At 39.2% G+C, this 21,532-nt stretch overlaps 1 protein-coding gene across 4 annotated transcripts; it reads left to right on the top strand.

Moving 5' to 3' along the window:
* The first annotated feature begins 842 nt into the window (after window positions 1–842).
* SMPDL3A (sphingomyelin phosphodiesterase acid like 3A) lies at window positions 843–19,721 on the top strand. 4 transcript variants are annotated; one of them, XM_029224362.1, is made up of 8 exons: window positions 843–995; window positions 5,846–6,059; window positions 6,963–7,107; window positions 11,628–11,724; window positions 12,496–12,665; window positions 13,123–13,303; window positions 15,080–15,204; window positions 17,659–18,288. In XM_029224362.1, the coding sequence occupies exons 1-8, from the start codon at window positions 884–886 to the stop codon at window positions 17,974–17,976; spliced, it is 1,362 nt and encodes a 453-aa protein (XP_029080195.1). In that variant the 5' UTR covers window positions 843–883; the 3' UTR covers window positions 17,977–18,288. The 4 variants fall into 4 exon arrangements, with proteins under 4 accessions (XP_029080195.1, XP_029080196.1, XP_029080197.1 ...); XM_029224363.1 differs by having other exon boundaries at window positions 857–995; window positions 5,851–6,059; XM_029224364.1 differs by lacking the exon at window positions 5,846–6,059 and having other exon boundaries at window positions 858–1,072; window positions 17,659–19,721.
* Window positions 19,722–21,532: the final 1,811 nt, after the last annotated feature.

Raw genomic sequence — 21,532 nt, forward strand, 5'->3', positions numbered from 1 at the left:
CTTTTATGAGGTTAGTAATTCTGGAGGGTTTTTTCTTCTTCAGAGGAATTCCACGCCCTACAAATTTAAACTACATGTTCCCTTATCTTAAAGAGGTCAGCATCCTCATAAATGGTAATAGAAGGACCACAGAACCCAACGAAGTTTGGGGATCTTGGCTCCTTTGTCAGACTGAGTATCTTCAAAAATTCCTTAAAGAGTAAAATCAACCAGTTCTATGATTTTTGTATATCTCTGGAATGCATAGAATATGGTTCTGAGACATTGTTCTCAGTTTCAAAAACAAAGAAAAAAAGCCAAACGAATAAAAAACTGAAACCTAGTGTTTTCTGAGCAGTGGTTCTCAAACATCACCATCACTTTAGCGTCACGTAGAGGACTTGTACACACAAACGACTAGGCTTCACCCTCAGAGTTTGTGGCTCAGTAGGTCCCTGCCTGGCCTGGGAATTTTCCCTTCTAACTAGACTTCCCAGGTAGTGCTGACACTGCTGGTCGAGGGCCCACACTCGGATCCACTGTATCCCAAATCTCTGCTGACCTAGTTCAAATCGAGACACTTCGAGGTTCTCTGCATCACTTCTGCAGAGGAGTCCCATGCGCTCAGGGTCAGGTGGCACTTTGGGAAGATGATCTGCGAGGGGTTGCTCCAAGCACATTCTTTCCCAGGCCAGTTACTGACGTTGAGACACAAACAGAAACGGGAAAAGCCGGATTATAGCTAGACAGCTGTTGAAGGTCAACCGAACCTACTCATTAAGGACTCTGCCCTCTCACGTGACCACTGGGCGTCAACCCCAGCAGAAGTCTTCCTCCTCCCCAGCCCCGGGCCCTACAGTCGTGTGGAGCCCCGGGACTCCCAGGCCCGTGGCCGCGACCCGCGATGGCGCGGCTGGGCGCGCTCGTCTGCTGCCTGCTGGCTGCTTGGCACTGCCGCCCCGGCCTCGGACTGCCTCTGGCTCCCGCTGGCGGCCCGAGTCCCAGTCCGGCGGTGGGTGAGTCGTCTGTACCCTTATCCTGCTGGAAGCTGCCCGGGAACGGCGGCCAGAGCGCCTGCGCAAAGCCGAGAAAAGTGCGTGTGGGCAGCAGTGGCCCCAGCCAAGGCTCTGGGCTAAGACTCCCCCTTCGGGGCGCGGGGAGGGCGAGGGCGACGGAAGGACACGAGCGCCAGCTCGGCTCGGCGGGGAGGCCGGGACTGGCTGCGGACTGTGGGGGCCGCTGCTCCTCCTGTGCAGTTGTTTTCGCTTTGCGTCTCCAGGTGTGTTTTGTGCCCGGAGGAAAGGAAGGAAAACCTGGGTGTCTCAAGGAAAAAAGAAGCTGGGGGCTGGGTGTCCCGCATTTCCAGAGGCCCTGAATCTGCCCAGAGCAGAGGGGGAGCTGCGGGGTTTCAGCTTCTCAGCAGCGTAAATTTCAGTGGGACTGAGTTTCTTCTGTCCTGCGCGTCAAATTTGGTGGCCTTTTCTTCCCACCCCTCCAACCCCAGCGCGGTTGCGGCCCTGGCGCTCCGCGCTGGTTAGTCTACGTTAGAACGCACGGGGACTTCACTTTACCTGGACGCCCCTGGGCTCCCCGCCGGCAGGGCCGATGTTAATTCATTCCCAACGCTTAGCCCAGCGCCTGTACAGAAGTGGTTCTCAAAGTGGGGTCCGGCACCAGTAGCACCAGCATTGCTTAAATGCGTTAAAAATGCAAGTTTTTAGCCCCACCCCAGACCTGCCAAACCCGAAACTCTCGGAGAATTGAGCCCCAACGATCTGTTTAACAAATCGTCCAGGTGATTGTCATAGATGCTAGAGTCTGAGAACCACTGGTCCAGAATGCATAAACGTTGGATGAGAGATTTTGTGATGCCACCTGAGCCTTCAGTGCTAAAGGTCAAGGTGCCCACCCTCACCTCCCTGACTCAACTTTAAACATAATTGCTTTGTTATCTAGAGGGGGCGAAATGGGATGGGTGGAGTTGTGTTCTGTGGTTTGGGCATAGCTGTCTCTGAAACAGCTTAGTACTTGGCTCTGAAACCTCCTCTCTTCTCCATCACTTGACTCTCACATGATTTCGGAAATGTTCTGGGCAAAAAATGCCTCCTGTTTGTTCAGGAGCCAAGTCCTCATGACTCAGCTGTCAGGCAGTTGAAAGCAAGAACTGTCAGTCTTATTTCCCAACTGTCAGTGGTAACAAGAAATTGTCCTCAAATACTTATGCATGCTGCTGGCTTCTGCTTTCATTAAAGCTGTTTTTCTTTAATTATGTGGCTGTTTAGGATTTTGAGATAAAACGTCCTAGGATGCAGGAGGCCAACCCATGGCAAATGCACCTTTTGGTTTTAAGGATCTGATTGCTGAAGGCCTCAATGACAGCTTTCTGGGGTCTAGTGAGTCTCCACTTCACACTGCCCTGTTTCTGCAGGGAAGCTACACCTGGGGAAGAGAGAGGGAGAGGGGGAACCAAGGTTCAAAGACCTGCTGAAGTGTCCATTCAGCAGGTTCACATTGGATATATTAATTCATATGCTTTCCGCTTGATGTGACCTTCCCTCTCCCCCTGTTCCCACCCCAAATGCTAGGACTTCTTTACACTATGGTGTGTGTGTGTGTGTGTGTGTGTGTGTGTGTGTGTGTGTTTGTTTGTGCGCGTGCGCGCCAATTCCCGGTCTCAGCTTTCTGTCCTGTCAAGTCCCAGTGGTCAGAGGACAATAGCCCAGGGAGACTTCACCTGGTTGTGTTTGGCTACAAGTTTTTAAATTTAGTAAGTCAGGACCTGATGGAGTATTTGGTAGGAACTGACATTATAAAGAAATAAACAAAAACACCTATTTTAAACAACAACCATATGTCCAAACATCTGAATTATGATATACTAGCTTCTTTGGGATACATTATCCCAAAGATAAGATAAGATTGTTTTGAGCATTTGTCCAGATATGTTTACAACACACACACATATACACATATACATATGTGGGAATCTTTTTAAAGATTATCTGCAGAACAAGAAAGCAATTGTTGTGTAGTGAAAAGAACATTGGACTGCGAACCAGAGAATCAATTGAAGTGTGGCCTCTGCCACAGGCCAGGTCTCTGGCCTTGGACACACACACACACACACACACACACATACACACAGTATTTTGTATAAATTTCATTAGAGGTGAGAGGTGAGGCCTCCAGAGTTTCATTATTCATAAATCCCAGGTTAAGAACCTGTCAGGGCTCCATTCTTGGCTTCTATTTAAAGACACCCTTCACTGCACCTAAATAATTATTCCTCACTTATCTGTCTAGCAATCCAATGTAGTGGAAAGGGTGCTAGACTGCAAGTCTGGAGACAGGTTCCATTTCAGCTTTCATTACTGAGTCACCAGGTGATATTGAGGAAATTCTGAATCTGCCTGTGCCAGTTAAAGAATGTTTGTAGAGGACCTACTATAGGTCAGACGTATTCTAGATGCTGGGGATATATAAATCCAGGTAATAGGTTACATCAGAGGAATGTGTCCTTAATGTGTTTCCAGTTTTGTTTTACAAAGTTTAATATATTAATAATTTCATGTCCCTTACTTGTCACAGTATCCCCTATAGGTGTAGCTGTTATCTATCTTACACGAGGCAAGTGAGACGGAAGGACTTCTTTTTTCTGGAAGGACATTTGAATGTGAGCACGCACAGAGAGGTACTGTGTGCAGTGGTTAAGAGCCGTGTGGACTCTGGAGTCAGATTTCCTGAATATGACATACGTGACTTGCACTTAATTTCTGAGTGCTGCAGTTCCTTACCTGTAAAATGGAAATAATGGTCAGTCAATACACATAAAGCATAAGAAACAGTATTAAACTTACAGTAAGTACTCAATACATTTCAGCTACTACTTGGAAATGAGGAAATTCAATCTCAGATGCAAGCTTGACATTACAAATTAATAACAATACAACTAATGTTGAGCTTACCAGATGCCAGTCTCTTTCTGCTACTAAGTCACTTAACCCTCATTCAGGAGACAATAATATTATTCCCATTTTACAGATGAAACAGGCCGAGGTCATACAACTAGATTAGGAAGAAGAGCTTGGATTTGAAGTAAGGCGGTCTGATTCCAGAGCCCCCATCCTTAACCATAACACTGTGCTGTTGTGTGTAGTTTACTACATACCTTAACATTCTATGAATAATAATGTACATATTTACGTAAAATAGAGATGCAGTATATATTTATACCCCAAGGAAGGGCAGCCACCAGGATGATTCTGAGCTATCTGCCAAACCACTTTATGTGCTGGGTAAAGTATGTCCAAGCTGGAAAAAGAGTTGCAGTGCTTTCTGCATTATGGAAGAAAATAACTCCTGGCAAATGTTTTCAAATGGGGGCTGAATACCAAGTAATTGACCATAAAGACTATTTAATGACTACTTTGTTCTGGATCTTCTGTCTACCACTTCTTAGCTGTGAACTTAAATGTGTTATAAAATTACAACAACTTTGCAAAGAAATAACATCCTAAATGTAGTACACCTTTTCCACCTTAAGTTAACTGCTTTCAATTTTCTACTTTATTATCCAGCTTTGGGTTTTATCCAAGTGTTTGCTCAGGTGCATACTTAGCTTTTATCATACTTAGCTTTTATCATTTGTATAGATAAAAGTTTGCATTCTGCTTATTTGCTCCATGCTTCTGGTGTAGTACTGCTGCTATGTCACTTCTGATGTTTCCTATTGTAAATTAGTCCTAATCAGAGTGAGCTCTAAATTCGAAGTGTGAAAAAGTCTCAATATTAAAACAGTTTATTGGTTGCATATGAGAAGGCAGCAAAATCACTGAAGATATATGTGAATTAAGTATAAGCAAACTTGAGGGCCCTTCAAAATGAGGGGTCAGATTTTGTCTCTGCCATTTATTAAGCTATATATACTAGAGCAAATTTTCTAACTGACCCAGCATTAATTTCTCAACTCTAAAATGAGAATAGTGATTCCTACTTCAGAGAGTAGTTTTGAGAATGCAATGACACAGTATATTTAAATTGCTTATCACAATGTCTGGTACATAGTAAATACTTAATAAAGAGAGATACTACTATGATTAACCTGTGTTTCCTTCAATGAAAGAATCTTTCTCAAGATGATTTCCAGTCAGGGGTGCTATCAAGTGGGTCTTGGGCTTCTCCCTGAAAACCCAGTGGAAGCATCTTCTCTAACAAATGCTTCCCTTAATATTATGAACATCTTATACAAGTGTATGATAGAAGATGTTCCCTGTTAAATAGCTTTTAAGAACCTCTGGCAGTGGCTATTTTTTGCTGAAAGCTAAACTGAAGACTCTTTTTTTCATTAATGTTGAGAGGCAAGGTTTTACAAGAAATTAGGAGTGAGATTTATTAGTTACAAGTTCTGCAATCTATTCACTGTGTGACCGTAACAAAACACATCATATTTTTTGTCCATTTGTCTATAAGAAAATAAATAAATTCTAAAACCTCAAATTCTACAAGGAAGGAGACATGCTATTAAGATACAATATGGGATTATTATTGACTTCCCAGAAGGATGTCTCCATATGTATCACTATGCAAACTTATGTTTGTCATGTAGTCTTTATTAAGTAGGCATGCTTTGAGGGACTTCATCAGTTCTGATGTGTGTAAATAGTAAATTCTAGTAAAGTCTTCCTATTGTCTTTAGAATCCTTATTTCTGGCAGGGAGTGTATTTAACTTCAGGGCATATGAATATTTAAATGACTAGGGCTTTCCTCTATCACAGGGTGGAGCAACTGTCTCGTCTTACTGTAAATACTGGTATGGGAATTCCAAAAGAGAAGTAGATTTAACAGCATTTATTTTCTCATCACCAGGACAGTTTTGGCACGTGACTGACTTACACTTAGACCCTACTTACCACATCACAGATGACCACACGAAAGTGTGCGCTTCCTCGAAAGGTGCAAATGCCTCCAATCCTGGCCCTTTTGGAGATGTTCTATGTGATTCTCCTTATCACCTCATTTTGTCAGCATTTGATTTTATTAAAAATTCAGGACAGGAAGCATCTTTTATGATATGGACAGGGTGAGTGATTATATAAATACCCTTAGTTACTCAGTATGTATCTACAGTGTCCTAAGCTTCATTAGAATGCCGAATTTCATAAGAATATATATTACATTTTAAGAATTCTTGGGGTTTAAAAAAATACTAGATCAAATTAATCAACATTATTAGGGTTAAGAAAAACTTTAAAAGACCCAGTTTTCTTTCTTTGTTTGTTTGTTTAGAATACAGGCTCTAGAAATATGTCCATGTTAACTAAGAGATGAATCCATAAACAGCATATTTGTGTCAGTGTCTTGAGGTGTTTATTAATGTGATAATAGGTCTTGATTAAATAATCCAAAAACAAAAGGCAACAATGGGAGTTAACCTGTGATAGCGATTTTGCAAACATCATCTTCTGGTGGTATAATTAACAAATTCCATCCATCATGACAGAGTGAAGAGGCCTAATATTTCCTGGACCCGAAGTAATGACTGTGGCACTGTTTTAATTTATACATTGTAACTCATTTAATCTTCACAATGGATATTATTATTCCCATTTTACAGAGAAGGAAATGAAGGCACTGAGTATCTAAGTAACTTGCCCAAGTGCACACAACTAATAAATGGCAAACCTGGCACTTTTGGCCCTGGAATCTGTGCTTTTAATTGCTAAAATTTTTTGCCTCTTATAAATCTTCAGTCAGGCAGTGAAATAGACTGAGATTTCCAGTTTATCTTTTGTATTTCACAAATTTTCTTTTTTATAGGCTTCCCTGTGGGACAAAGGTAAATGAAGAGTAGTTTATCAACTCTTTATCATCTGTTGATTTATAGTGGAATTTGACAATGACAATACAGCAAGGCATTACACGGGAGTCTAGTGACTTTTTATAGAAACTGATTTTGTTCTCTATGATTCTGTCTCCTTTTCAGGGATAGCCCACCTCATGTTCCAGTGCGTGAACTCTCAACAGACACGGTCATAAATGTGATTGCTAATATGACAACCACAGTCCAGAGTCTCTTTCCAGATCTCCAGGTTTTCCCTGCACTGGGTAATCATGACTATTGGCCACAGGTAAATTTGACTACAACTTCTAGAAATGCTTAAAGGATTTTTTCCATCAATAGTGTCAAAAGTATGCTGATAACTAGCCGATGATAGGGCATGGGAGGGGCGCTCATGGAGGTGGAGTTTGCTCTTAATGCTAACCATCGAGGAAGGCAAGACAAGTGCTTTGGGGACTTGAAAGGGACTCCTAATAGTTCATAAAAAGTTTTTTCCAGGGCTTCCCTGGTGGCGCAGTGGTTGAGAGTCCGCTTGCCGATGCAGGGGACACGGGTTCATGCCCCGGTCCGGGAAGATCCCATGTGCCGCGGAGCGGCTGGGTCCGTGAGCCATGGCCGCTGAAACTGCGCGTCCGGAGCCTGTGCTCCGCAACGGGAGAGGCCACAACAGTGAGAGGCCCGCGTACCGCAAAAAAAAAAAAAGTTATATCCATAGTGAGATTTTGGAATCAAATTACCTAGTTTGTGAGCTATTAATTCTTGAGTTCCTTTGTATTCTTCTCAGTTTCTCCTTGCTTTTGAATAATTTTGTTCATTTGCATTTCCATGTTCAGGTTAGCAAAAACGGTTAATGTTGACAAATGTTTACATTTTTCAGAATTTCTCTTAGGCCTACTAAGCTACCCATACTCTGATCTAAGCTGGATTGTGATTAAAAACAAAAGCGTAGCAAATCATCCTAAGAACCCAAAAGGGAGGTCCATGTTCAAGATGTGATTCCAGGTAGAGAGCATGTTCGGAATATTTTTAATGCCTGATACGGCCCAGGCTTCAACCTATTAGGGTGGCTGTTTATTAAACAGCCTATGCATAACAATCGGATAGCAGCGCTGGTTACAGCGATCTGCTCTAGCAGTGTAGAATCTTAGATTTGTTCAGATTCAAGAGATCTTAGAGATTGTTGTTTAGTTCAGGGCTTGGCAAACTAGGGCCTGTGGTCCGAATGCAGTGTGACACTTGTTTTTGTAGATAAGGTTTTGCTGGAACACAGCCATGGCTGTGCTTTCTGTTTTGCCTGTGGCTGCTTGTGTACTGTAACAGCAGAGTAGAATACTTGCCACACTGACTATGTGGCCCAGAAGCCTAAAGTAATATTTATTTTTTGACCCTTCATAGAAAAAGTTTGCTGACCCCTTGTCTAGATCAACTCTTCATTTTACAAAAGAGAAAACTGAGGCCCAGAAATGTTAAGTTGCTTGTTCCGGTGCTCACAGTCACTTAGTGGGAGAGCCCACATCCTGGATCTTTTGTGTTCAGTTAAACAAACATCCTTTCACACATCCTTTACTCTTGCCAGACTAACATATCAATATTTCCTAAACATTATATTTACTTTCATGCCTTTCTTTGTCTACATTTTTCTTTTGGTTTAGCATATCTTTTCCATCTCATGTCCAAAGGCTGCTTAATGAAGGTTTTGATTATAATAGTTAATTAATGTGAATAATGTGACTTTGAAAAGTTGCACTCTATGATGAGCTTAAGTTTCAAGTGACTTCTTGAGCCCAGCCTCCTGTCTTGAGATGAACAATATGTGAGTCTTTGCGAGTTGGCCTTTCAACCAGTGGTCAGCTTTTGTTACTGTTGAGATGTTAGACCACACAGGGCAGAGGCTTGAGAATGGGCAATATCCAGGAATCAGAGGTTACACACATTGTTTTTATATGCTTTAGGTGACAGGTAGACTGTTGTAATGGAAAACATGTGGGGTTTAGAGTCACATTCACTAGAGGCTAAAAGCCTGTTCTGTCCTGCTTCTAATAGCTTGAGCAACTTGGATAATGCATATAATTATCCCTGATCATTTATAAACAAGAGCAATAATACCTACTTTGCAAAGTTTTGGGGAGAATTAGCGACACTATGTGGAAAGGGCATAGTTTCCTACCTGGCACATGATAAGCCCTCAGTAAGTGAAGTGGTGGTTTTGTAGCATGAAGCAGTGACATGGGACACATGTTTCCTAACTCCCCTGAGGATTGGTTTTATTTTACTTTTATCTCTGCCTTCTTTCTGCAAAGCCAAATCTTATAATAATTCAAAGATATAGATGCTATCCAACTTCTAAAATATATCTGATTATATGTACAGCTAGGATAAACTGGCAGCCTTTATACCTTTTTTTCTCTTCCTAGCTTATGACCTTATACCTGAAAACCTTCTATTATTCTACTGCCATCCTTCCATCCCAGTTTCAGGAAGGTCAGATGTAACACGAAAGCCCTACGACAAATTCTCCTAGAGACTTCTCATATCTGAGATCAAATTCCAGTGAATGTTAGTAACAAATAAATCGGATGTGTTATTTCTCCACTAAAAGCCCATAAACATGTATTTAAACATAGCTACATCAACATACAAATACAGACGCAAATTCCCACCCACTACATCAGAAGTAGATATTTGTGTAGACAGCCCAGGGATTTCTTCCCATTGCCACTCAAGGAAGCAGTCTGGGCCAGGGTCCTCTGGTACTCCTACAATGGCAAGGCTGGTGCCCCCAAACTGGTGAGTGGGTCACTTCCCATTGTGCAATAGATAACTGAATGTAAGAGTGATGGTAGAAAGACCTGGGATTTAGACCCAGCTCTGGGACTGACCAGCTCTCCCTGGATAAATCACTTAACTTCTCTGGTGCTCATGTTTTTCATACTTAAAATAGACAGAAAAATCTAGAGCAACGTTTATATAATTTTGATTCTACATGACCATATACCAGTATCTTGGCATCCATCCCAATGTAAACAAACGGCTAAGATATTAGGTTTTTGATGATGATGATAATTACCAATTTTTAATCAGAATTTAGATTGGCCTAAGCCATTGTGTAATTTTCAGACAGATGACTCTGGTCGCCGACACAAATTGCAAATATCCTTTGGAAAATCAATTTCAGTTAAAAGAAGTCATTTGCTTATTACTTGCCCTGAATATATTTGTATTTTCATTATGTATTAGGCACATGTATTAGGAACTAATGTGACTTGGGTGTCATCTTTAAAAAAAAAAATAAACTAAGAATTTTAATTACTGATGACAGGGAAACTCCTTTAAGAAATAGGTCTGCGTCACCAATATAGAGAAGGAAATGAAGAGAGTGAAGAAAATGGCTTCAGTTTTTTACCATAATTTTTTGAAACGAAATATAGGAATAATTACCCAATTTCACAAATGATTTCTGGGTTTTTATTCAGTATGTACTTTCTTGAAGTTTTTTTTCTTCCCCTGCGCTTATGTCACCATAAAGATACTTTATTATAATATGATAAAATAGGATGATAAAAATACGGTATAATATATTATACATATATTATTTAAAAAATCAGAATGATATGATTTAGGCTGACATAAAGAGACTTCAAATCAAAAACATGTTTTTCTCTTTCTAACTTACTTCACTCTGTATGACAGACTCTAGGTCCATCCACCTCACTACAAATAACTCAATTTCATTTCTTTTTATGGCTGAGTAATATTCCGTTGTATATATGTGCCACATCTTCTTTACCCATTCATCTGTCGATGGACACTTAGGTTGCTTCCATGTCCTGGCTATTGTAAATAGGGCTGCAGTGAACATTTTGGTACATGACTCTTTTTGAATTACGGTTTTCTCAGGGTATATGCCCAGTAGTGGGATTGCTGGGTCACATGGTAGTTCTATTGTTAGTTTTTTAAGGAACCTCCATACTGTTTTCCATAGTGGTTGTATCAGTTTACATTCCCACCAACAGTGCAGGAGGGTTCGCTTTTCACCACACCCTTATAGCACGGGGAACTCTACTCAGTGCTCTGTGGTGACCTGAATGAGAAGGAAATCTAAATAAGAGAGGATATATGTATACGTACAACTGATTCACTTTGCTGTACAACAGAAACTAACACAACACTGTAAAGCAACTATATACTCCAATAAAACAAACAAAAAATCAAAAACATGTGGTTATAAGTCTTCATTCAAGAAGTTAAAAAGCTTTATACTAGTATTAACATTCCAGAGGACTTTGTTTAATTCTGAAATCCATCTCCTAGGCATGCTACACCAGGTCCTACATATTCAGGCTAAAACCTGCCTTCGGTGTCTCTATAATAAGCATATTCTCATGTCCATTCTGTACCCCAGTCACGCTGAAACAAGGGCTTGTTTCTGTATATGGCACTGTGTTGGTGTCTGGGCCATTATTTTTGCTTTGACTCCCTTTCTTGTCAACTTGATGAAATCATTATTCAAGTTCTGGTTCAAATGCTCTTTTCACTCTCCCTGCTGACTCTCTGGGCTAGACTTGATTGTTCTTGCTTTTCCACCCCCAGAACCCTTGTGGTGGTACCTAGCACATTGTCTTACAGATGATTGGTTGCATTTTGTCCTCCATCTCCCCAATTAAGTTATAAATCCTTGAAAATCAAGTCTATCTAGTATTCCTGCATCTCCAGATGCCTAACATAGTAGTAACCGCTCAAGTGATATTTACATTAATTCATCCACATATCTTCAGAGTTTCACTGGTGGATTATATTGTCTGTGGCCAGGATCAACTGCCTGGATTCACCAGCAAGGTGTACAATGCAGTAGCAAGCCTCTGGAAGCCATGGCTGGATGAAGAAGCTATTAGTACTCTAAGGAAAGGTAAGTGAAAGATTTACTCATCCCTATTTTATCTCTGTTTTTTATCTCAGTTCATGTTGTTTAGACTTAGATCTTTAATGTTTGCTTGGGTGTGCCAATTCTGCAGAGTCCCTATGCCCAGTTTCTCTGGAGGCCTTATCATGTTTGAAAGCCGGGGAGTGGCATGGATGGTGAGTGGGCCCAGGGCGAAGAAAGCAGGGGCAGGGTCCCAGTGGCTGAAAGTGCCACGGGAGCAGGGTGTTCTGTCACCACTGGTTCACAGGTGTGAGTGGGGTTATACCTTTAAGCCTCATCTCACCTGAGATTGTAGCAGCTCTGGTTTATCTGACATTTCTTCCTCAGTATTCTCTGGCAAGATCCGTGTGTGTTCCCATTCTTTGGATTTTAGATTTCACAATATCTCTTATCTTAATTCCCCAAACATACAAAAGTAGAAGTTGATGTATTAATCTTTCTTTTATAAAATTCAGTACCTCATTGCCTAGTGCCAAAACATTTAGTTATCTTTTCATGTGAATGTTGGATACAACTGTTGTCACCTCAATTTGTGGAAGTGGCAGCATTGGACTTGACACATAGTAGGTTTTCAATAAATGTTTGTTAAATCTGATTCTTATCCAATGACAGCCTATGTATGTGCAAACTAAAGAATAAGAAATAAGTATAACCTGCCTAAATGGATTGAAAACCTTAATTAAGATTTTGCTTTCACAGTGTATATGTATCTGTGTGTGTATTATTCCAGAATGTGTTTCAAATTTGTTTTTATAGGTGGCTTTTATTCACAGAAAGTTTCAACTAATCTGAACTTTAGGATCATCAGTCTCAACACAAACTTATACTATGGCCCAAATATCGTGACCCTAAATAAGACTGACCCAGCAAATCAGTTTGAATGGCTAGAAAATACACTGAACATCTCTCAGCAAAATAAGGAGAAGGTAGATGCCGTAGACCAACGTCATCATGGGATGAACAGAGGGTTAAACTTGTATACTTATTAGACCTGAGTGGGGTCAGGTATTAATAAAAGTATTAAAATTTAAAGATGTTCTTACATGAAACACTTTGTGATTTGCCTCTGCTGTGTTGCTTGTTTTATTTTGCTTTTAATGCTCTGGGGATTGATTGACATCTGTTGATATTTAAAAAAAAATTTTTGAGCAACGTCACAGTTACCTTACATCATAAACCATGTAGTTCCAATAGACAAGTGCAAATATAGGGCCATTAATAGTTTCATAATTTCATCTGTTTTTGGTAAATAAATAGGAGAAATGGTATATTTGCTTTCTAAAATTTAGCTAATATACTTTCAATCTTGGGTATCTAAATCATTTTGCTCTGAAAAATGTGCGAAAAGATTCTCATCAGTCCTCTTTGTGTTTCTTTCTCCAGGTGTACATCATAGCTCATGTTCCAGTGGGGTACCTGCCTTATTCAAGGAGCATCACGGCAATGAGAGAATACTATAATGAGAAATTGATAGATATTTTTAGAAAATACAGTAACATCATTGCAGGACAATTTTATGGACACACTCACAGAGATAGTATTATGGTTCTTTCAGATAAAAAAGGTAATATAACATTCTATTTGCATCTCCTCAGTCCAAGATGCTAGAACAAAATAGTGAATATCCATTAATTTTTACTGATCCAGTAAATTAAAAGTTTTATTAAATCTACCTGCCAGCACCTGCTTTTTCTCAGTTACCTTCTGTGAGTGATGGCAACTGTCCAAATCGTATTTAGTCCTGCCACTGGGTTTCTTCCTTTTAGCTCCACAAGGCCGTCATCATTTGACTGCTGTTGACACAAAAGCCTCTGAAACCCTCAGTTCACTCAAATATTCTTTTAGGTCCTCAAGTTTAGAGAATCACTCCTTTTTATTTACCTGCTAGACTCAAGTTTCCTTTGATATGATTAGATTTACTTCTCAGAATTTAAAGAGCAAAGCACAGTTTACTGTTGGTTTAAAATAAATTAAGCTCCTACTTTTAAGTGCTTATCGACATTGTCATCTACTCAGCATTAAAAGAAAAAAAATAGAAGAAGCTCTAGCATTAAATAAGACAACGATTATCTATTTTTAAAGATAACTTCTGTATAAGGGCAAGAAAACTGAGAGTTAACAAAATAAGAGTTCTGATTTTTTAGTAGTCAGCCAGGAGAAAAATCAGTATGTATTTTTTTTTTTCAGTAATTGGGGAACATTTTTTTTTTTTGCGTTACGTGGGCCTCTCACTGTTGTGGCCTCTCCCGTTGCGGAGCACAGGCTCTGGACGCGCAGGCTCAGCGGCCATGGCTCATGGGCCCAGCCGCTCCGCAGCATGTGGGATCTTCCCAAACCGGGGCACGAACCCGTGTCCCCTGCATCGGCAGGCGGACTCTCAACCACTGCGCCACCAGGGAAGCCCTGGGGAACATTTTTGAAATGCTTTACCTTCTTCATCTAGAATGAGTGGGCTTGGTAAAAATGACAATTTTCAGCATTTGATAGCTTTTTTACTCAGAAATTTAGTTCTATAATACAGGGCTCCCCAACCCCTGGGCTGCGGACCGCTGTCTGCAGCCTGTTAGGAACGGGGCCGCCCAGAGCGAAGCTTCATCTGCTGTTCCCCATCACTCCCCATCGCTCCCATTACCGCCTGAAGCATCACCCACCCCCCCCCCCCACCCATGGGAAAATTGCCTTCCACAAAACTGGTCCCTGGTGCCAAAATGGTTGGGGACTGCTGTTATAGCAGATATGTGTAAAACATGGTGACACTTAAATCAAATTCTTATTATATAATTATTGGAATATTGTTATAGGTAGAGTACAAAAGAAACTAGCTTTGTATATTTTGTGTGTGTGTACTTGTAATAAGTTGGATAGTTTTATTATGAAAATTTTCAAATATATATATAGGTAGAGAGAATTATAAGACAAACCCCCGTGCACCATCACTTATATTCAACATCTGTCAAGATTTTGCCACATTTATTTTATCTATGATTCTTTATTCTTTTTTTTCTGAAGTATTTGAACATAAATCTCATACATCAAATGTATTTCAGCCCTACATGCTTCTGTATTCATTGCTAAGTATATGGATAACTTACATAATAATAATACCATTAACTTACCTAACAAAATCAACAATAATTCTTTTAATCTCTTCATAGTAAAACTTCCCCTATTTTCTCAAAATTGTCTCTTTAGTGTTGTTTCAGATCAGGATCCAACAAGCATCACACATCATTTGGCCGTTACTTCTGTTAACCTCTTAATCTGGAATTTGTTCATATTTTTAATATAGTTAAACTCAATTATTTAAAAATATATGTTTATGTACATATATTTTGTCTAGGAAATCCGATAAATTCTTTGTTTGTGGCTCCTGCTGTTACTCCAGTGAAGAGTGTTTTAGAAAAACAGACCAACAATCCTGGTGTCAGACTATTTCAATATGATCCTCATGATTATAAATTACTGGTAAGTTGGTACAATTTTAGAATTGACCCCATATTTATGCATATCTTTGTAGTTTTCATTAGTTTAGTTGAATGTTTTCAGCACAGCTATTGTGAGTTGTACTTTATGTTGAAATCTCAGGATGTTTTTCTTCTTTTTTATATTTGGAGTGTCAGCACTTTCTAAGTGTGGGTTTACGAGGTTAGCCTTTGGGAAGCTGTTTCTGTCTTCTAAGGTCTTCACATTTACTTAGATAAGGGTTTCATTGGGTAGCACCTTGTTTGTGGACTTACATACATTTGAAACTTTTCACTACTCCATATTTGTTATTAATTACTCTTCTCCAGAACACAGCTATGAAGAAGAATGTAGGCTCTGAAACCATACTGTCTCATGAGTGGTCTTACCCTACTTCTCTGTGTCCTAGTCTATTCCCCTTAAAACTGGGATTAAAATATTACTGACATCACTGAGTTGCTGTGAGGACTATATGAACAACTATTCTTTTTTTAAAAAATTTTATTTATTTATTTATTGCTGTGTTGGGTCTTCGTTTCTGTGCGAGGGCTTTCTCCAGTTGTGGCAAGCGGGGGCCACTCTTCATCGCGGTGCGCGGGCCTCTCACTATTGCGGCCTCTCTTGTTGTGGAGCACAGGCTCCAGACGCGCAGGCTCAATAGCTGTGGCTCACGGGCCTAGTTGCTCCACAGCATGTGAGATCTTCCCAGACCAGGGCTCGAACCTGTGTCCCCTGCATTGGCAGGCAGATTCTCAACCATTGCACCACCAGGGAAGCCCCCCAAACAACTATTCTTAAAGCACGTGGAAAAATGCTTGGCTCACAGTAAGCACTCAATAAATGTTGGCAAAATTTTTTTTGTAAAGAAAATAAATTGAGTTGGAACTTTTGAGACAAAAGCTCTCTGGAGCTGGTACATGACTCTATATATCAATTCAGCCTCAAAAGGCCAGGCATTTAGCTTATGGGTACTGCCCCTTTCAACAAATATAATTTGAAAAGAATTTCTCAGTTAAAGTCTCTATTGATGTGACTGTATTCTTCTCCTAGGTAAATTTAGTAGGAGATAGATTTGTTAATCCCTAGAGCATGTTTTTACAAGAAAAGATAGGGCAGAAAAAATTTGGTTTAATCCATAAACATTAAATTAAATGAGGAGATAAAACAATTGAGAAAATAGTCCAAAGGAATTTTTTAAATTAATTAATTTATTTATTTTTGGCTGCATTGGGTCTTTGTTGCTGCACGTGGGCTTTCTCTAGTTGCGGCAAGTGGGGGCTTCTCATTGCGGTGGCTTCTCTTGTTGTGGAGCACAGTCTCTAGGTGCATGAGTTTTAGTAGTTGTGGCACGTGGGCTCAGTAGTTGTGGCACACAGGCTTAGTTGTTCTACAGCATGTGGGATCTTCCTGGACCAGGGCTTGAACCTGTGTCCTCTGCATTGGCAGGCGGATTCTTAACCACTGCTCCACCAGGGAAGTCCCCAAAGGAATTCTTTTACAACTATTAGTTGCCTATTTTTGGATCTGAATCTCAGACACACACACACATGTGTGTGCATGTGTGTGTGTGTATACTGACATAGAAAGATGTACCTGATATAATACTATATCATTTCTAAAAGTGCAAAACAGTTTGTATAGTTTAATTTCATTTTTTGAAAAAGCCAAAAAGTTAGGAAATAGGTATATATATTCTAAATACTTATATTTCTTTGTACATAAAGTCTAGAACAGCACACTGGAGTGCTGGTAAATGTTTAACAGCTGGTTCACCGGGCAGGGGGAAAAGTGCTTTGATTTGTAGTGTTTGCCAATTTCCATGGAATAAATACTCCCATCATGGCCAATTTCAAGCTGCCAAAGTGATACCAACTAACTTGCAAGATGCCTGAAAATTTGACAGTCAGCATTTGTGGGCTGGTACAAGCCACCTCCTGCATATGACTGATTTATATACAACTGTTAGCCGTGGTTACTTCTGATGTGTGTGAATTGAACGCTTTTTATTTTGTAAGCCCCTCTGTATAGTTGGATTATTTTGTATTATGTTCTTTCTTTTTTTTTTTTTTTTTTTTGCGGCACGTGGGCCTCTCACTGTTGTGGCCTCTCCCGTTGCGGAGCACAGGCTCCAGACACGCAGGCTCAGCGGCCACGGCTCATGGGCCCAGCCGCTCTGCAGCATGTGGGATCTTCCCGGACCGGGGCACGAACCCGGGTCCCCCGCATCGGCAGGCGGACTCTCAACCACTGCCCCACCAGGGAAGCCCTCATTATTTCTTAAATGAAAAAATATATAGATTTTTCTATCAGGACTCTTTTTCTTTAAAAGTAATGCACACTTCTTAAAATGACTATACTTTAAGAATGTCACATAAATCCTAATAAGAACTCTTCTTGATATGCAGTACTTCATATGCCAAAAAACGAACCAGGCTTTGTTACTCTTTTTAACTATAGGATGTGCTACAGTATTACTTGAACCTGACAGATGCTAATCTGAAGGGAAAATCTAATTGGAAGCTGGAGTATACCCTGACCCAGGCCTATGACATTGAAGATTTGCAGCCAAAAAGTTTGTATGAATTAGCTAAACAATTTGCAATCTTAGACAGTAAACAGTTTATAAAATACTACAATTACTTCTTTGTGAGTTATGACAGTAGGGTAATTTGTGATGAGAAATGTAAGGCCTTTCAGATTTGTGCAATTATGAATCTTGATGTTATTTCTTATACAGATTGCCTCAAACAATATTATATAAAGCACAATCCATAGTATTTCACAGTCTGTACTCATAGAAAATGTATCATTGCTCTGTTTCTGAGATCAGTTTGTGGAATTGTTATGCAAAAATTTGTGAGTTACTGAGTGGGCAGGAAGAATTCCTGTCTTTGCTTTTTTATGATGCCCAAAATGTAGATATTTTTAACATCCTATATTTTTATTATATCGAATGTATCTAAATTGCCCATTACTAGAATGATGTTTGGATGTAAATACCCTATCTTCCAGTTTATATAATTACATTTAATTTATACTCTTGTTGAAATTGTCATTTATACAATAAGACAAATTACTTTTCCCTAAGTATGATGAATTATTTTTAATATGATAATTTTCAGTCTTTTAATTCATTCTTCTGGAAACTTCATGTGTAAACTGAGGTTCAGACAGTTTTAAGTATCATGAGGTTGACACTGTTTTTGCACTATCTATACTCTTGGGAAAACACCAAGGTCACATTAGGGCCATCTCTGAGTCTATGAAACATCACAGGACATGACCTCACTAGCTGTCTTCATTCTGTGAGTGAAGAGGAGTCCTCTTTAGAACTAAGTTTTAAGGAAGAGAATGTCACGGGAGAATGGCTAAATATTTTATCAAACTTTAAAAATGCAGAAATAGTATTTATATGTTGCTTACAGATACACGTAATAGATTCCCCCAGAAGAGGTGTGTTGGTAAACATCAAATACAGGAATGTTGGAGGTTAATGAATGGGAAAGTTGATTGGGGAGAGATATATAAGGGGATTTAAATGTGTTGGTAAAGTTTTATTTCCTAGTTCAATCAATTTCCTAGTGGCTATGTTAATGTTAGCTCTATTTTTCTCTATATATTTTTAAATATATTAAGTACTATAGAGATCCAGCCTTTAAAGTTGATGATATTGGCTCTTCTACGGAGAATGATTCATAATGAAAGCATGGAGATGCTTGGAGGGTTTGAAGTAGCCTAGTAGAGAAGGGACTGTGGGGGGTGCTGAGGTGCTGGCAGTGGAGAGAAGTAGCCCTTTTGTGATATATTTGGTAAGTAGAAGCAGCAGGATTTATTGATGGCAAGGATGTAAGAGCTAAAGTACAGAGAGCAATAAAGGATGACTGCTAGATTTTTGGCTGGAGAAACTGGTAGTTGGTTGTGTTATGAGGGAGTTGGGATTACTAGAAGAGGAGAGGGCTGGCGGGGAGTGTGAGGGGCACAGAGCAACAGATTAAGAGTACTATAGTGTATTACAGCTGATACAGGCTACCCAAGAATTCCTCTAGTTCTTTAAACATTTTTCTATTCTAATCATCTCTAAATTGAGAACTTAAGGATTTCTTTTAAAAAATAAATTAGTACCCTAAGAAAGCAGCCAAACAACTCAGACTCTACTACTGTGATTGTTTCTACAATATTTAAAACTTATTAGGAATAAACATGACTTACTTATAGGAATGTATCATCTGCCTGCCTCCCCACTGGTACTGCCTAAATCATTCTAGACAAACATCAAGGACACTTAAGGAAAGGAAAAATAGTATTAATTCAGTTGTTGATGAGCTATCTGTTCTTTTGGTAGAGAATGGATTTTCTCAAGCTACAGCATCCCCTACTTGGGTTGCTTCTCCTTGGAGCAATTATGTGTGTTAAGCATAATTAGGCAACCTTTCCACGAACACAGAAAGAAATAATAAGGTAAGGATCATGTTTATTTTATAATTAGTTTTTCAAAACATACCTGAAGTTCCTGTTTTACAAAATTCTCCTCATTAAAATTTAGTGTGATTCATCATCCTTAACTTTTAGTAAAACAAATTTCTTTCTACAATCTGTTGTTTAATTTTAAACAAATCAGTATAAAACTCCTCTCTTTTATTGTAAAACTTCAGGTCTTTTGCATTCTATGCTATACATAGTACATTCCCTTATGAAAGTTCTATGTCCCCAAACTGGTGGTTTTAGGAAGATGGCTGTGAGTGTCCCCTGACCATTGCCTTGTAGGCTTGGAGGACTGTTCTTTATGCAGGACTAGGGACCCAGTGGTCCTTTTGGTTTCTGTAGCCTTTGTTCCTGCCTCAGTGAAGACTCTTTCCTCCCATCACCACCCCATATTCTAATTAACATAGATTGTCAGTTTCTAAACACACATGTAATTATACATTTCAAAAGATTTTCAATATGTATGTTTGATAACTTACTTGAATTCAAAATACGTAACTTGAAACGCAACAGTAAGAAAACAACCCAATTTTTTAAAATGTCAAAAGATCCAAATACTTCACCAATGAAGAAATACGAATGGCAAACAAGCATGTAAAAAGATACTCTACAACATTAGTCATTTAAAAAAATGTAAACTAAAAAGTAAAAAAAAATTTTTAAGTAAATAAATTACTCCTACACACCGATTGAATTGTATTTTGAAAAATTGACAGTCGAGAACTGGTGAAGACAGAACTGAAACTCTTACATATTGTTCTTTTCTCCCCTTTTTAAAGTGGTACACTTTATTGGATTAATTTCTATTCTTTTATTAGCTTCAGATGTAGCATATATTTCAATTTCCTAATTTATTATAAGGTTGGGATTTATTTATTTTTCATATTTAATGACATTGTTTTCTTTCTAATTTTACAAGTGATACATGTTCATTGCATTCAACTAGAAATACATAAAAGGATAAAGTAAAAAGTAACAATCACCCATAATCCACACCTCTCATAGGTAATGACCATGAGCAGTTTGATGCATTTACTCTGTGTCTATATATGCATATATTTTTAATAATTAAAGAATAATTGACCTACAACACTATGTTAGTTTCAGGTGCATGACATAGTGACTGGATATTTCTTTACATTATAAAATCATCACGATGAAAAGTCTAGTTACCATGTGTCACCGTACACAGATATTACAGTATAATTGACTATATTCCTCATGTTGTACATTTCATCTCCGGACTCATTTATTTTATAATTGGAAGTTTGTACCTCTTAATCTCCCTCTTTTATTTCACCCATACCCCCATCCACCTTCCCTCTGGCAACCACCTGTTTGTTCTCAGTATCTATAACTCTGTTTCTGTTGAATTATGTTAGTTCATTTGTTTTCTTTTTTAGATTGCACATATAAGTGAAATCATACAGTATTTGTCTTTCTCTGTCTGACTTATTTCACTTAGCATAATACCCTCTAGGTCCATCCATGCAATTACCCATTTCTTCACCTTTGCTCACATTGTTCCTTTTCCCAATCTAAAGCCCCCCATTTCTTGCTCTCTCTAATATTGTTTTTCTTAAGACCTCACATAAAAACTACCTTTGTTGTCAAAACTTACCTAACCTCTTCAGGCACACTTAATCTTCTCTCCTTGGGGCCACCATCGTTACCTTATTTAAAACCATCAATGCCATTTTTCTCTCGTTCCCTCTCTTCCTTTAGTTCTGAGAGGACAGGGCTCTGCTTTACCCAACTTTGTATCCCCATCACCTAACACAATGCTTGACAAATAGGTAAGTAAGCTTTATAATGAACAGTATCAAATTAATGAAATTATATCTATGTT

This window comes from Monodon monoceros, unplaced genomic scaffold, assembly GCF_005190385.1.
Source record: "Monodon monoceros isolate NGI ecotype Baffin Bay Population unplaced genomic scaffold, NGI_Narwhal_1 Super_Scaffold_15, whole genome shotgun sequence".
NCBI classification, from domain to species: domain Eukaryota; kingdom Metazoa; phylum Chordata; class Mammalia; order Artiodactyla; family Monodontidae; genus Monodon; species Monodon monoceros.

Coding starts and splice junctions, on each gene's coding strand:
- SMPDL3A (XM_029224362.1), top strand. CDS start 884: ATGGCGCGGCTGGGCGCGCTCGTCTGCTGCCTGCTGGCTGCTTGGCAC. Junction 11,725..12,495: donor TATTAGTACTCTAAGGAAAG/GTAAGTGAAAGA, acceptor TTGTTTTTATAG/GTGGCTTTTATTCACAGAAA. Junction 15,205..17,658: donor CTCATGATTATAAATTACTG/GTAAGTTGGTAC, acceptor TTTTAACTATAG/GATGTGCTACAGTATTACTT.